This window comes from Pseudorca crassidens, chromosome 2 (genome assembly GCF_039906515.1).
Source record: "Pseudorca crassidens isolate mPseCra1 chromosome 2, mPseCra1.hap1, whole genome shotgun sequence".
Lineage (NCBI taxonomy): Eukaryota > Metazoa > Chordata > Mammalia > Artiodactyla > Delphinidae > Pseudorca > Pseudorca crassidens.
Genome location: NC_090297.1, coordinates 161890650 through 161905984, shown reverse-complemented (window position 1 = coordinate 161905984; position 15335 = coordinate 161890650). Strand labels below are relative to the sequence as shown.

At 36.1% G+C, this 15335-nt stretch overlaps 1 protein-coding gene across 13 annotated transcripts in view; it reads right to left on the bottom strand.

The window, feature by feature from the left end:
* CDC42BPA (CDC42 binding protein kinase alpha) overlaps positions 1 to 15335 on the bottom strand; it is a 325295-nt gene that overhangs the window by 142462 nt on the left and 167498 nt on the right. For all 13 annotated transcript variants that reach the window (XM_067729568.1, XM_067729561.1, XM_067729563.1 and 10 more), the window contains exons 7-10: positions 12431 to 12631; positions 10442 to 10690; positions 8029 to 8108; positions 5122 to 5288 (exon numbers count right to left, since the gene is read on the bottom strand). In XM_067729568.1, coding sequence (XP_067585669.1) covers positions 5122 to 5288; positions 8029 to 8108; positions 10442 to 10690; positions 12431 to 12631 — 697 coding nt within the window. The remainder of the gene's footprint in view (positions 1 to 5121; positions 5289 to 8028; positions 8109 to 10441; positions 10691 to 12430; positions 12632 to 15335) is intronic.

Here is a 15335-nt window from a genome sequence, read left to right as displayed (position 1 = left end):
ATCAGTATCATGCCCCTATGGGTCATTCCTTTTTCCTCTCCCTTCGATTTACAACTAATTGGACATCCATAACTGAACAAAATTGCTTCTGCACAGCACACCAGGACACCAGAGATACATCCATATGTGTATCCAAAAGTGGGTAGACTGGACCTCAGAGGAGGCTGCAGATCCAAGGTACCGGCAACAGTGACCTCTCTAGCAGAGGAGGTAGAAAGTGAAAGTGATGAGTGAAAGTGCTGGGCTGTGAAGGCTGTGAGGGCTGCAGCTGGAGGGACCCTGTTGCTTTTCAGCAATACCCGGATTTCTGAGGGGGGGGGTGGGGGAAGGGTAGGAAGGAAAGAAGGCAGACAAAGAGAAATGAAGGAATGCATTTCCTGCTGTCTGTCCACAGATTTCTGGACTCCTCCACTAAAAAGCCCCAGGTACTAAGCATACACCTCCTACACTCTGCCAACAGCTTTTACCATGCACACACTCCAAACTTTAGTGGAGGGTCATCTCTGGTAAGAGAAAGCCAAATTTTGTGCTATAGCGCCACCTTCTGGAAAACAAAAGAAAGGCTTCTGATTGCCAAGCTGCTGAACTTAGAATCAAAGTAAAGCCTTACCTAAATAAGAAAGGTGTTTGCTACTTCAAATGTGATGGCAGAGGCACAGTTCATGAAACACTATGAAAAATCATGGTAACGCAGTATCCCAAAAAAATGACAATTCTCTAGGCAACCAACTCAAAGACACAGAATATTGCAATCTAACTGATAAAGAATTCAAAATAGTTGTTATGAAGAAATTCAACAAGCTACAAGAAAACTCAGAAAGGCAACTCAGTGAACTCAGGAATAAAATTAATGAACAGAAAGAGCACTTTACCAAAGAGATTGAAATTATAAAAAAAGAACAAAACAAAAATTCTGAAGCTGAAGAATTCAATAAGTGATATGAATACTGCATTAGAAAGCACTGGAAATAGAACAGATCAGATGGAAGAAAGAATAAGCCATATGGAGGAGAGGAATTTAGAAATGATTCAGGTGGAAGAGGAAAGAGAACTAAGTTTTTTTGTTTGTTTGTTTGTTTTTGCGGTACGCGGGCCTCTCACTGTTGTGGCCTCTCCCCTTGCGGAGCACTGGCTCCGGACGCGCAGGCTCAGCGGCCATGGCTCATGGGCCTAGCCGCTCCGCAGCACGTGGGATCTTCCCGGACCGGGGCACGAACCCATGTCCCCTGCATCGGCAAGCAGACTCTCAACCACTGCGCCACCAGGGAAGCCCTCTGTTTTTTTTTTTTTTTTAAGTGAAGAAACCCTACAAGAGCTATCAGACTCCATTTAAAAAGCCAAAATAAGAATAATGGGTATACCAGAAGAAGAGAGGGAGAAACGGGCAGAGAGTTTATTTAATGAAATAATACCTGAGAACTTCCCAAACCTGGGGAAAAAACCGGACATACAAATCTATGAAGCCAATAGAACACCTTGCTATCTCAATGCAAAAAAAAGACCTTTTCCAGCACACATTATAATGAAACTGTCAAAAGTACAGCGGAAACTAACACAACATTGTAAAGCAACTATACTCCAATTAAAAAAAAAAGTCAATGCTAAAGAAAGAATTTTAAAGGCAACCAGGGAAAAAAAGAAAGTATCCTCCAAAGGAAGCTCCATTAGGCGATAAGCAGATTTCTCAGCAGAAACTCTATAGGCCAGGGGAGAGTGGAATAACATACTCAAAAGTATTGAAAGATAAAAGTTGTCAGCCAAGAATACTCTATCTGGCAAAGTTATTCTTCAGATATGAAGGAGAAATAAAGGCTTTCCACATAAATAAAAGCTGAGGGAGTTCACCACCACTAGACCTGTCTTACAAGAAATGCTGAAAGGAGCTCTTCAAGCTGAAACAAAAAGTTGAAAGTACACAAAACTCTGATTAAGGTGACAAATAGACAGTCAGAATTAGAAAATTGTAACTGTATTTTACAATAGTGTGTTAAACAATTATAGCATAAGTGTTAAAGAAAAAGAGCATTAAAAATTACTGTACTACAATTTGGTAGCAAATTCACAGCATAAAAAGTGATCATCTGTGACATCAAAAATCTAAAAGGAGATGTAAAAGGATGAAACCTTTACAGGTGAATGAAGATAAGTCGCTATAGGCAGAAAAAGGACTATTTTATCAATTAGATATTTTATGTAAACCTCATGGTAAAGACAAAGCAAAAATCTAAAAGAGAGACATGAGATGTAAAAAAGGGGACAGTGAGCAAATCACCATGGAAAATCATCAACTTACAAAGGCAGACAAAAAAAAGAAGGGGGAAAAAAAAAAGAACCAATGGAGATACAAAATAACCAGAAGGCAAAAGACCAATGGCAATAGTAAGTCCTTACATACCAATAACCACCCTAAATGTAAAGGGATTGAATTCACCAATCAAAAGGCACAGAGTGGATGAAAAAAAAAAATCAAGTTCCAACTATATGCTGCCTACAGGAGACTCATTTCAGCTCTAAAGACAAGTAAGCTCAAAGTGAAGGGATGGAAGATGATATTCCAAGCAGAGACCAAAACAAAGTGGGCGTGGCTATACTTATATCAGACAAAATACACTCAGGCCAAAGACAGTAACAAGAGACAAAGAAGGTCATTATATATAATGATAAAGGGGTCAATAAATCAAGAAGATATAACAATTGTTAATATATATGCTCCAAACACCTGAGCACAGAAATATATTAAGCAAATACTAACAAACCCTAAGAGAGAAATAGACAACAACAGAATAATAGTAGGGGACATCAATATGCCACTATCACCAATGGATAAATTGTACAGCCAGAAAATCAATAAGGAAGCGTTGGAATTGAACCATCTTTAGAACAGATTTAACAGACATATACAGAACATTCCTTCCAGCAGCAGCAGAATACACATTCTGCTCAAGTGCACACAGAACATTCCCCAGGATAGATCATATGACAGGACACAAAATGTATCTTTACAAACATAATATTGAAATCATACCAACTATCTTTTCTGGCCACAACTGTATGAAAGTAGAAATCAGTAAAGAGAGGAAAGTGAGAAGATCTACAAATATGTGGAAGCAAAATAACATGCTTCTGAACAACCAACGGGTGAAAGAAGAAATCAAAAGAGAAAAAATCTCAAATTAAAATGGAAATATGACATATCAAATTTGTGAGATGCAGCAAAAGCAGTTCTGAGAGGAAAGTTTACAGCAATAAATGCATATATTAAGAAATTAGAAATATCTCAAATAACCTAATCTTACACCTCAAGGAACTAAAAAAAGAAGAACAAATTAAGCCCAAAGTTAGCAGAAGGAAGGAAATAACAAAGTTCAGGGCAGAAATGAATGCAATAGGACAAGAAAAACTACAGAAAGGATCAACAAAACTAAGCTGTTTTTTTAAAAAGACAAACAAAAGTGACAAAATATCTAGACTAAGAAACAAAGAGAGAAGACTCAAATAAATAAAATTAGAAATGAAAGGGGAGACATTACAAGTGATGCTGTAGAAATATAGATGCTCATAAAAGACTACTATGGACAAGTGTATGCCAAGACATTACATAACCTAGAAGAAACTAACACATTTCTAGAAACACAACCTATCAAGATTGAATCAGGAGGAATTAGAAAATCTGAACAGACCAATAATGAGTAAAGAGATTGAGTCAATAATCAGAAACCTCCCAACAAAGAAAATCCCAGGACCAGATGGCTTCACTGGTGAATTCTACCAAACATTTAAAGAATAATTAACACCAATCCTCCTCAAACTTTTCCAAAATACTGAGACCGGAACACTTCCAAACTCATTCTATGAGGCCACCATTACCTTGATACCAAAACCAGATAAGGAGACCACAAGAAAACTACAGTTGACCCTTGAACAACACGTTTTTGAACTGCACAGGTCCATTTATACACGAATTTTTTTCAGTAAATGTGTACTACAATACTACATGATCCCCAGTGGTTGAGTCTGCAGATGCAGAACCATGGTTTCAGAGGAATGACTGTAAAGTTACACGCAGATTTTTGACTGCATGGGGCTTGTGCCTCTAACCCCTGTGCTGTTCAAGGGTCAGCATTAACCAATATCCCTGATGAATATAGATGTAAAAATTTTCAGCAAAATATTAGCAAACCAAATTAAAGAACACACTGAAAGGATTATACGGGGCTTCCCTGGTGGCGCAGTGGTTAAGAATCCACCTGCCAATGCAGGGGACACGGGTTAGAGCCCTGGTCCAGGAAGATCTCACATGCCACGGAACAACTAAGCCTGTGCACCACAACTACTGAGCCTGTGCTCTAGAGCCCGCAAGCCACCACTACTGAGCCCACGTGCCACAGCTACTGAAGCCCACATGCCTAGAGCCCGTGCTCCGCAACAAGAGAAGCCACTGCAATGAGAAGTCCACACACCGCAACCAAGAGTAGCCCCTGCTTGCCGCAACTAGAGAAAGCCCGCGTGCAGCAACGAAGAACCAACACAGCCAAATTAATTAATTTTTAAAAAGAGTTACAAGTTTCATGATTATAGATACATTCCTTCATTCACTAAAGGAATGCATACATTGTATGTAACGTATAAACATTATTGCAACCATTGTATATAAGTAAAATACATTGTATATAACATTTTTTGTAGAAAATAAAGCAGGAAAGTGGGAGGGGTGGGGGTGGTGGGACGAGGTAAGGCAGGGAAATCAGTTAGGAAGCTATTGCAATAATACAGATGAGAACGGAGAAAATATGGCAGGGCATCATATAAAGTGCAGTAGGATAAGAAGGGTTCCATTTTTCTTGGTAGTTCTATTTTCCTATCCCAGAGGTATTTATTCCCACACTTTTATATACATACATATATAGCTGTGGGAAACAAATGCTATTTTGCTGTTTACTGTTAATTATGTGAGTTTACGTAAATGGCATTATACTGTATTCTGTATAAATTTCTACAACTTGCTTTTATCCATTTAATAAAAAATTTCTTTTCAAGATAAAACAACCACTTATAATAAATAGCATCTACACTGTGAGTCCAATACAAAAAGGGAAAATGTTATCTTTAAAATGTATTTACCTTGAAGCTTTCTACTAAGTTCAAGTTTTTCCTGTTCAAGGCGTTTAATTCTTCTTTCATAAGCTTCGGTCGCTAAGTTGTTATCTAGAGTTCTCTGAACATTAACATCGAGATCCAGTGGAGCGGGACCAGCTGTAACTCTTAAACAGCTCCGATCAGACAGAACACTGAAAAAAAGGGGAAAAAACGTGGGTTTACACTGAAACAATAAGTTTGAAGAGAAAAAGATAACCTTTTGAAATTGTTCATTTAAAACATCATTTGAACATCTAGTTATAGCTAGCCATCTGGAGTGATTACAAAACATATTTTTTTGCAAAATCACCATAAACAATTCTCTAGAAGCATTTTTGAAAATGAAAACTTAAATAGCCCAAATTCTCTTGAATTTATTTTAATATCACAAATTATAAGATGAAGTTTGCTGAAGGGTTATTGGTAGCTTAAAACAATGTGACCACCTAAGTGAGACAGTAGTCAAAAGCACCAACCATGGTCGTCTTTGGAATTCAAAAGTGAAATGCCTTCATAAGCTACAAGGATATACTGTTCAACACAAAGAATATAGCCAATATCTTATAATAACGATAAATGGAGTATAACCTTTAAGAATTGTGAAGCACTTTATTGTACATCTGTAACTTATATTGTACATAAACTGTATACGTCAATTAAAAAAACTTTTAAGTGAAATGCTTTCTTTAATTCCATACAATTTAATTAAAAACATTTGAAGTGCTGGACATTCAGCAGTGAGCAAAATGCACAACACTTGCCCATGGAGCAAGCTTTATATTCCAGTGGCAGAGACAAAAATAAACAAACAAGTAAAATATGCAATACATTAGACAGTGTTATATGCTAAGGAGAAAACATCAAGCAGGAAAGGGGGAAATGAAGTATTAAAGCAGAGTAAATAAAAAATGTAGATAAAGTGGTCAGGAAAGCCATCACTCAGAAAGTAACTGAGTAAGTCCAGAAGGAATAAGGGGACCTGCCAAGGAAACATGAGAGGAAAGAGCATTCCCGGCAGATGAAATAGAAGTACGAAAGCCCTATCAACTATACTTCAACAAAATAAATTTAAAAAACAAAGAAAAAAGAAGTGCAAAAGCCCCGAGACAGGAGTATGTCTGGCACGTTCACGGGCCAGAAAGGAGACCTATGTGGCTGAGAAGTGAGCAAGGGGAAGAATAGTAGGAAATAGAATCAGAAAGATAAAGTGAGCCAGTCTTGTAGGGCCCTATAAGAACTTTAGAGTTAAGATATGAAGCCACTGGAGTTGGGGGCAGTGAGAACTGGTCCTGAACAGGGGAGTGACATACTCTTGACTTATCTTTTAGCAGGATCACTCAGATAGGTTCAGAGAAATATAAGAAATGAGGTTACAAACATCTGAAATAGGTGATTAAGAGAGATTTTAAGTAGAAGTGAGGAGAGAGGCCTCAGCTGAAAATACACATTTAGGAGTCATCAGCAAATAATACCAGAGCACCAGAGCATAAACAAAAAAGATCCAAAGATGAAGTGATAGGACACAGGGAGAGTAGGAGGAATGTGGAGAATGAGAAGGGGTGGCCAGAAAGGTAAGGAGAAACGAGGCAAGTGCTCTGGAAGCTAACAGGAGAGAGTGTTTTAATGGGAAGGAGCCGGGACAAATGAGATGAGACTAGGCAAATAAGTCAGACTAGGACTGAGAAATGATTGCTAAACTTAGCAACATGGAGGTCAGTGGTGACATGGATAAAAGCAGTTTGCATGAAGTGATGGGAGCATAAACCTGACTGGAGTGGTGCCAAGAAAGAAGAGTATGAGAAAAATGGACAAAGTACAGACAACAATTTGAAGTAACTCTCCTACAATTAAGAGCAGAAAAATGGTTGGTAGCAGGTAAAGAAAGTTAGATGAACAGTTTTTATATTTTGCTTTAAGATGGGAGAAAAAACTGCATGTTTGTGAGCTGATGGAAATGATCTGTTATGCAAATGACACAGAAAGGGAAAAATTTATGATGTAACAGCAATGCGCTAGAGTAAGTAAGAGAAGAAAGAAGGGATGCGGCTTAGCTAGGGAGATCACACCGTCATCCATAAAAAGAAGACTACATGGGTCCAGCGGTGTGAAGGTGGTAAATGTGGTGATGTGAACTTGGGGAGGTTGTCTGCTGACCGCTTCAACCTCTCTGTGAAAGAGGAAGCGAGATCATCAGGTGAGACTAAGTATGACAGGGGTTTTAGAGGAAAAGTATAAAGTATGAAATAGTTACCTAGGAGAGTGGAAGAGTGAATACACTAGGGTAACACAGTATATTTGCCAGGCAGCAATAAGTGGCACCTGAGGTTGGTAATCATGAACTTAAAGTGAGACCAGTAAGAATGGACAGATATTTTTCTCCAGACACTTTGAACTGCACAGGTATTGGCAGAAAACGGAACTGTAATAATGAATGTCAACTTAGCAAAACCAGTGTTACAGAATAACAGACAGTCAAGGAATTGAGGGGGCACCCAAGGAGTGACTATAGTCATTCTCAATGATATTTAAGGAAAGGTAAGGAGGAAAGAGAAGATATGAGTGGAATGAGGGTCAGTGAAAAGAATGTTAAGATCAGTGGGTTGAAAGTTCTGATGCTTGACACCTAGAAAATATTTATTCAATAGCATGGGACTCTTCTAATTCCTGCCCTGTTGCTAAGCGTTAGATTCTGAGCTCTCTATTTGTCCTCCAAAATGAGTTAAGATTCTTATATGTTCTATTCACTTTGTAATGTCTAACTTTTTCCAGTAGCTTCACCCTTTTTCTAAAAATTTTTTTACAAGGCTCTCTTATGCATTATATTTTTTAAAACCTCAATTCATTTTTAATTTGACTTAAATCATCCAAATCATGTTAACTTTTCAAACTTACCAGCTACTAGTATATGTAAAACCAACAAATGGCAGATGGTGACCAGAAAATGCAGTATGTGTTGGTGGGGGCATTGTTTCCTAAAGGAGGAAAAAACATCTGGTAAGAAATGAATAACTATAAACTGCAGGCTGGGCTATAAATATTACCTGTCAATAGTAAGTAGGTGACTGATCAATTTAGAAACATTGCTAAGTTTGGTACAGACATTTAGTGATAAAAAATTTAGACCATAAATATTGCTATTGTAGAATTCTAATAAAATGAAAAGGAAGATTTAAAGTCTGACGGATACTGAGTAGAATCATTATTCACATATTCCATATTTGCAAATTTGCCTAGTCACTGAAATTTATTTGTAGCCCAAAATCAACATTCACAAATACTTTTGTAGTCATTTGCAGACACTTGCAGAGCAAAGAAAAAATTGAGTTGTGCTACGCACATGTTACCAGCTGGAGTTGAACAAGGAGACGTATGCCTTCTTGTTTCAGCTCTCATACTATAAACAAGTGGGTTTTTTTCAATGTCTACATGTGCCACATTTTCCTCATTTTTGTGCTTCTTACAGGTGATTTTGCTATCTAAAATGGCCTCCAAGAGCAGTGCTGAGATGCCATCTATTGTGTCCAAACAAGAAGGCTGTAATGTGCCTTACAAAAGAAACGTGTGTTAGACACGCTTCATTCCAGCATGAGTCACAGTGCCGTTGGCCATGAGTTTGACATCAATGAATTGACAATATATGTTAAATAAGGTGTCTTTAAATAGAAACACACATCAAACAAGGTATTGTGTGGCTAATGTATTGCACTGATTGGTTGATGAGAACATTATGACCAGAGGCTCACAGGAACCTGACTGTGTATTTCCCCTGGGAACAATGGTTCAGGATTCACTAATACAGTATTTGCAGCAACTTTACTGAACATAACTATAGCAAATAGTCAGAATCAACTTTACTGTGTATTTAATTTGGAATGACTCACAATTCCTGTTAACAGTAATTCTTGTAATAAAAAAAACTGATGAGGAAACTCCATTTAATTCTTTCTTGTGAGGTTCAGTAAGGAAAGTATAAGAGAAGTTCTTATCTGTCTTGAATATGGTACTTACTGAACAGTGGAAAGTAAATTCTTAGTGCAGAATTAAACCCATAAGAAATAACTGAATAAAAATGAAAGTTCAAAATAAGAAGGCTAAGGACCTACTGTATAGCAGAGGGAACACTTCTCAATACTCTGTAATGACCTATATGGGAGAACAATCTAAAAAAGAGTGGATATATGTATTTGTATAACTGATTCACTTTGCTATATAGCAGAAACTAACACAACCTTGTAAATCAACTGTACTCCAATAAAATTTTTTTTTAAATTAAGAAGGCTAAAAAGACAAAAGAAAAAAAATTGTGTTATTTCCCTAAATTTTAATTTAATATAACCTAATGGTTTAGAGCAGAGGTTGACAAACTATGCTGGCCTGCTTTGGTATGGCCCACAAACTAAAAATGGAGGACTATTTGGCTAATCCACTGGTCAGCCACCTGCCGCAAACAGAGCTATAACTTTAGGTTAATAAGGCTATAGATTTTCTCTCCCCATTCATTTCCTACCAAGTTTGCTATTTTTAGTGGCAACACCACTGGGCATAGATATTTAGCTCTACAATCAAGTCAGCTCCCTCTGTCAGCAAAACGGCTGGTTTTTACAAGCAGCTCCATGCTAGCAGTTCTACCGTCCCCATTAAGCTGAGGGAAAAGTTGGGAGGGCTGTTTTTAACCAAAGTTCAACAGTATTTCATGAATAAATGCTTCTCAATTTATTTACCTTGGGTTTGATTTATTAAGCCCTGAAATGGTTGTTTTTGACAATTTTGCCCAGTTTCAACGTGGTTTTTAAGGAGAGATTTGCCAATGTCTTCACTCTGCCATCATGAAGTCCACTTTTTAAAGCATCTAATTTGTCCTCTTTTTTTTTTGTGGTACGCGGGCCTCTCACTGTTGTGGCCTCTCCCGTTGCGGAGCAACAGGCTCCGGACGCGCAGGCTCAGTGGCCATGGCTCACGGGCGCACGTGGGCTCCTCCCAGACCGGGGCACGAACCCGTGTCCCCTGCATCGGCAGGCGGACTCTCAACCACTGCGCCACCAGGGAAGCCCCTAATTTGTCCTCTTCTTAAGAAACGTAATGACATAACTAATCTAAGAAGTAAATCTTTGAATTTTAATTTAGCTCCTAGTCATGAATAACTATGCTCACCTCAGTTAGCTCTTTTAATTTCTTGATTTAGGGAGAGTAAATACTGGAAGCCACGATAACTGTTTGATAATTGGTAAGGTGATCTATAAAATTACTTTATAACCATATTTACAAAAAAAAGCAAGACAGAACTTCTTTACAATGTCATACTCACAGAATTCTTTAAACAATCATCATCCACATCAAAATTTGATGTATCTGTTGGGCTACTAACTTCTGGAATGTAAGGTGCTTCACAGTTTCGAATATTATCCCAATCAATTCCACTGAAAAATGGGTGTTTCTTAAAGTCTTCTATTCCATTTTGACCAAGTCGATGTTCTCTGCTACAAATGAGCCTTCGAATAAGATCCTTAGCATTTTCAGAGACATCAGCCACTTGAGCTGGAAACTGAAACCTCTCCTAAACACAGAATAATAGAAACAAAATATAACAAAATATAGAAACAAAATATAAATCACTATTCAATTTACTAAGTAGGTTGATGTTAGCATTGACTTTCTTAAAAATACATTTTCTTTTAAAAATATCTAATAAATATATATGGTACACTGTCCTACAACAGTGTAAAGCAATTATACTCCAATAAAAATTGTTTTTAAATAATAAGAATATATGGTACAAAGTACTGATACTAAAAGAGATGCAGGAATAAATTAAAAAGGATAATTTTCCTAAAAGAACTTTTCATTTCATATGTGACTTAGTCATAGATGCACTACAGAAAGAATAAGTTAAATGCTAAAACACCTTAAATGCTCTCAAAATGAATTCATTAAAGGTAGTAGAATGTGACTCAGTATTTTAATAGTGTATATGATTGATAATGTTCATATAAGTCACATACTAATGATTAATAGTATGGAACATTTTTAAAGAATGTAATACATACTTTACACTACGAGAAGTGCGTTACTCCTTTAGCTCATTTAATCCTCAGAGCAACTGTATAAGGTAGATACTCCTATTACTCTAAGTTTATAGAAGAGGAAACAAAGAAACAGTTCAAGCAATTTGCTTGATGTCACACAACTAATAAATGGTAATAAACTGATTTGAACTGAAACTGTCTGATTCCAGAATCTGTGCTCTTAACAACCATGTTATAGTACAATGATTTCTATCTGAAATGCTTTACATGCTATTTACAACTTTGTAGCTATTTCTTGTCTTTCAACTCTTCGTTACTACTCAGCAGATTATCTTTGCAGCCAGGTAGAAAAGCATTGACTCTATAAGACTGATTTATATATATGTGTAGCAATTAATCATAATTGTATCACCAGAACAAATTAAAAAGAACAGACTGTCCCTCCCTTTATGGGATATTCCTATTCATATTCTAGGTTTCTGCAATTGCTCACAATCTTCTGAGACTGATAATCAGACTCTTCCTCTTCTTGTACAATCTATTTCACTTGGCACTAAATGGATTAAAGTTTATTCATTCTTTCCTGCTCTGCATCTGGACTGTTTCCAATGTTTGGTGACCATAAATAATACTGGGATAGGTATCTTTGTACATATATCCTTGTTCTACGAATATTTTCCCTAGGGTAGATTCCTAGAACTGAAGTTACTCAACCAAATGTTTTAACCATTTTTTTTTTAAGGCTGTCGATGCATACTTATAAACTTCTTGACAGAAAGATTACATCAATTCACATTCCTATCAACAACGTCTAACAATTTCCACCTCACTGGATTATTTACAGTAACAAGTACTATTTTTCTTTTCATCTTTGCCAATTTGACTGGGAAGAAAAGGATGCTCTTATTTTAATTTGCATTTTATTTATTAAGATTGAGAATTTTAAATGCATTCTAGTCATGATTATACTTATACTATATAGTAATGATATAAATTATCTGCTTATGATCTTTGTTATTCTACTGAAGAGAACATTTAATTTTCTACTTATTAGCACCTCTAATGAAATACAGGAGAAGGTGAAAACTAGTAATTTTATGCATAATTTATGGATCTTGATTACTCATATTTGTCATGTCCCTTATTAGCATAGAAATTAGATTGTTTATTGTTCTTGGAAAATCATTTTTTTAAATATCACATTTTAATTTTATTGAATATTATATGTATTATTTACCACATTAATTTGAAAATTAGTAAAATATACTAACTTTGTGATTCATGATTTTTCCATATGTTTCCACCAGAGATTCTGCATAAAATGGTGTTTCTCCATAAAGCATTTCATACATACAGACCCCCAAAGACCACCAGTCACACTCAGGTCCATATCTGCCTTTTCCATCTTCCATGGCTTGAAGGATTTCAGGAGAGATATAATCTGGAGTTCCAACAGCCACTGAGGACTGTACCTGAAGAAGTTCACATTTTTAGTAATCTACCATAATATATTAGAAACAAATAATAATTTTAAATTAGAAACATTTACTTAAAAATACAATAGCATTACTTCATAACAACAACTTCATCATTATCTGAATTTAGCCTCCTTGTCCATATAAGTTAAAATTTATATAAGCACCACACCAACAAGTTCTCCAGATTTTTTAACACTATAGAACGTTTAATATAGCTGTTACTTAATTGACTACATTTAGGGTAACAATATGATTTGAACACCACAGCCACTAACCACAAATTGAATATATATTTTAGAACATTCTTATTACTGATATTATCTATCCAACACTTAAATATGAAAAATGGGACTGTGAAAACTTTACAATTAATTAGGGGGAAAAATAAAAAAGTCTGGCTAATACTATGAGCAGACTGGAGATTATTTTAAAACACTTTAATGAAAACCTAAGGAAATAAATGTTAACAATGTCCCGCAAACTACTTATGTATTTAAAAAAATTATAAAAGGGAAAAAAATATATCCTTCAAAAAATAAAGTCCCAACAGAGAAAAAGAACTGGGCATAAAATTATGGCCAGTTGGATGTAAATTAGAAAACAACAGCTAAAAAAGATCCTGGGCACATGTCTTGTAAGGTATTCCAAAGTAAAAGAAAATTGGTTCTTTATGTTTTAAGAGAACATATCAAGCAATGAACATTCTCAAGATAAAATAATGGTTAATACTCTGAGTTTTCTAGACTAAATTACCATTCTTAATAATCATTAGAATAGACTTCCTCCTTGGCAATACTGAGATTAAGTAATTTGAAAACTCTTCTACTACAAACTCTTAAAAGTACTAGATAAAATATAACAACCATTTTTATAAATACATAAATGAGCCTTTAAATAAAGAGACAGTCTTAGGGGCCCAGTAATCAAGAAATGATTGAGAACCAGGGCGATAAACATTGAAGCAGGAGTGCAGTCGGAGAAATACTGGTTTTCATTTTCTAGGTACTTGGCTTTTAACATATACATAAGGACAAAAGGAAAGACCTTGAACTTACAGGATGTTTGAAGTGAGAGGCTGCCCCATATAACCTTTACCCTAAAAGGCATATTGTAAGGAAAAGGTGAATTATAAAAATCTGCCACTCAGCAGAGAAAGATTAAGACATTTTGTCTATCTTGACTGTGACTGATATGTGAAAAAACTTTCCTCCTTTAGAAATTCATAACTTTAGGTCACATAGTCCCACCATTTGGAATTCTAATTCACAGGGTTTCTGCTGTTCAGAAGTTCTCAAGCCAAGAAACTGGCAAAAATACTGGCACCAGGTTAGGTGCCCCTAGAAAGCCTGGCATAACAAATTCAAAACTACCGTGGAGGACACATGCTCAAACTTGGCCACATATAATTCTCACACATAAAAGGCCATTGAAGATGAGCTCACAATCCAATAATATAACAAAATGAGGAGACATTCTATTACAAGCAAAAGTCAGAAATCCAAACAATTAGACCTCTAACAATTATCAGTTCCACTTCATGAAATAAGTATGTTTAAAATTATTAGACATATTAAAAAATCAAAAACATAAGAAAAAGATAAAAAAAATTAAAGAGAGGTCCTAGATATGGAAAAAAGTAGTCATTGAAATAAAAGATATGAAAAAATAAATGAAATCGGATCCACTACTATACACACTGTAGTTAAACTGCAGAGCACCAAAGGCAAGAGATCTTAAAAACATTAGAGAATAAAGAGAGATTTTTCTACTAAGGAATGACAATTAGACTGACAGCTGAATTATTAATACTAACACAGCAGTCAGAAGAAAATGGAATTGTATTTTCAAAGTGATGAGACAAAATAATTGTCAATATTATATTCCCTACCTATCTAAATTATAATATAGGAATGAGGGTTAAATAAAGATATTTTCATACAAAGATTGAGTGAACTACCACTTGCAGCCCTTTTCAGTTGAACAAAAGTACTAAAGGATATACTTCAGAATCAAGAAATATAACCCAGAGCTTCCCTGGTGGCGCAGTGGTTAAGAGTCTGCCTGCCGATGCAGGGGACGTGGGTTCATGACCCGGTCCGGGAAGATCCCACATGCCGCGGAGCGGCTGGGCCCCTGAGCCATTGCTGCTGAGCTTGCGCGTCTGGAGCCTGTGCTCCGCAATGGGAGAGGCCACAACAGTGAGAGGCCTGCATACCGCAAAAAAAAAAAAAAAAAAAAAAGAAAGAAAAAAAGAAATATAACCTAGATGGAAGAATGTGACCCGAGAGGGAATTATGAACGAAGAATTAGTAAACTTTAACATACATCTAAATGGTTATTAATTGGATAAAATAATGACAAAGAGAAGGAGAAACAGGACAACAAAGAGTAAGATGAGAAGGAGGAACAGGGGCAACAGAAAAAGGAGATGGAGGAGGAGGAAGGAACAACTACTTGAAGGCTGAAAAATAAGATGGAACTAAAATATTAGAAAACAACATGTTACTGAGGGAGCAGTTAGGATTACAATGTTCTAAGTTTCTTGGTTTTCTAATTTTTATTTACTTTTTAATTATCATTTTTAATTGTGGTAAAACACCCATAATATAAAATTTAACATTATAACCATTTCTAAGTGTACAGTTCAGTGGCATTAAGTACATTTACATTGTTGTGCAACCATCACCACCATCTCTAA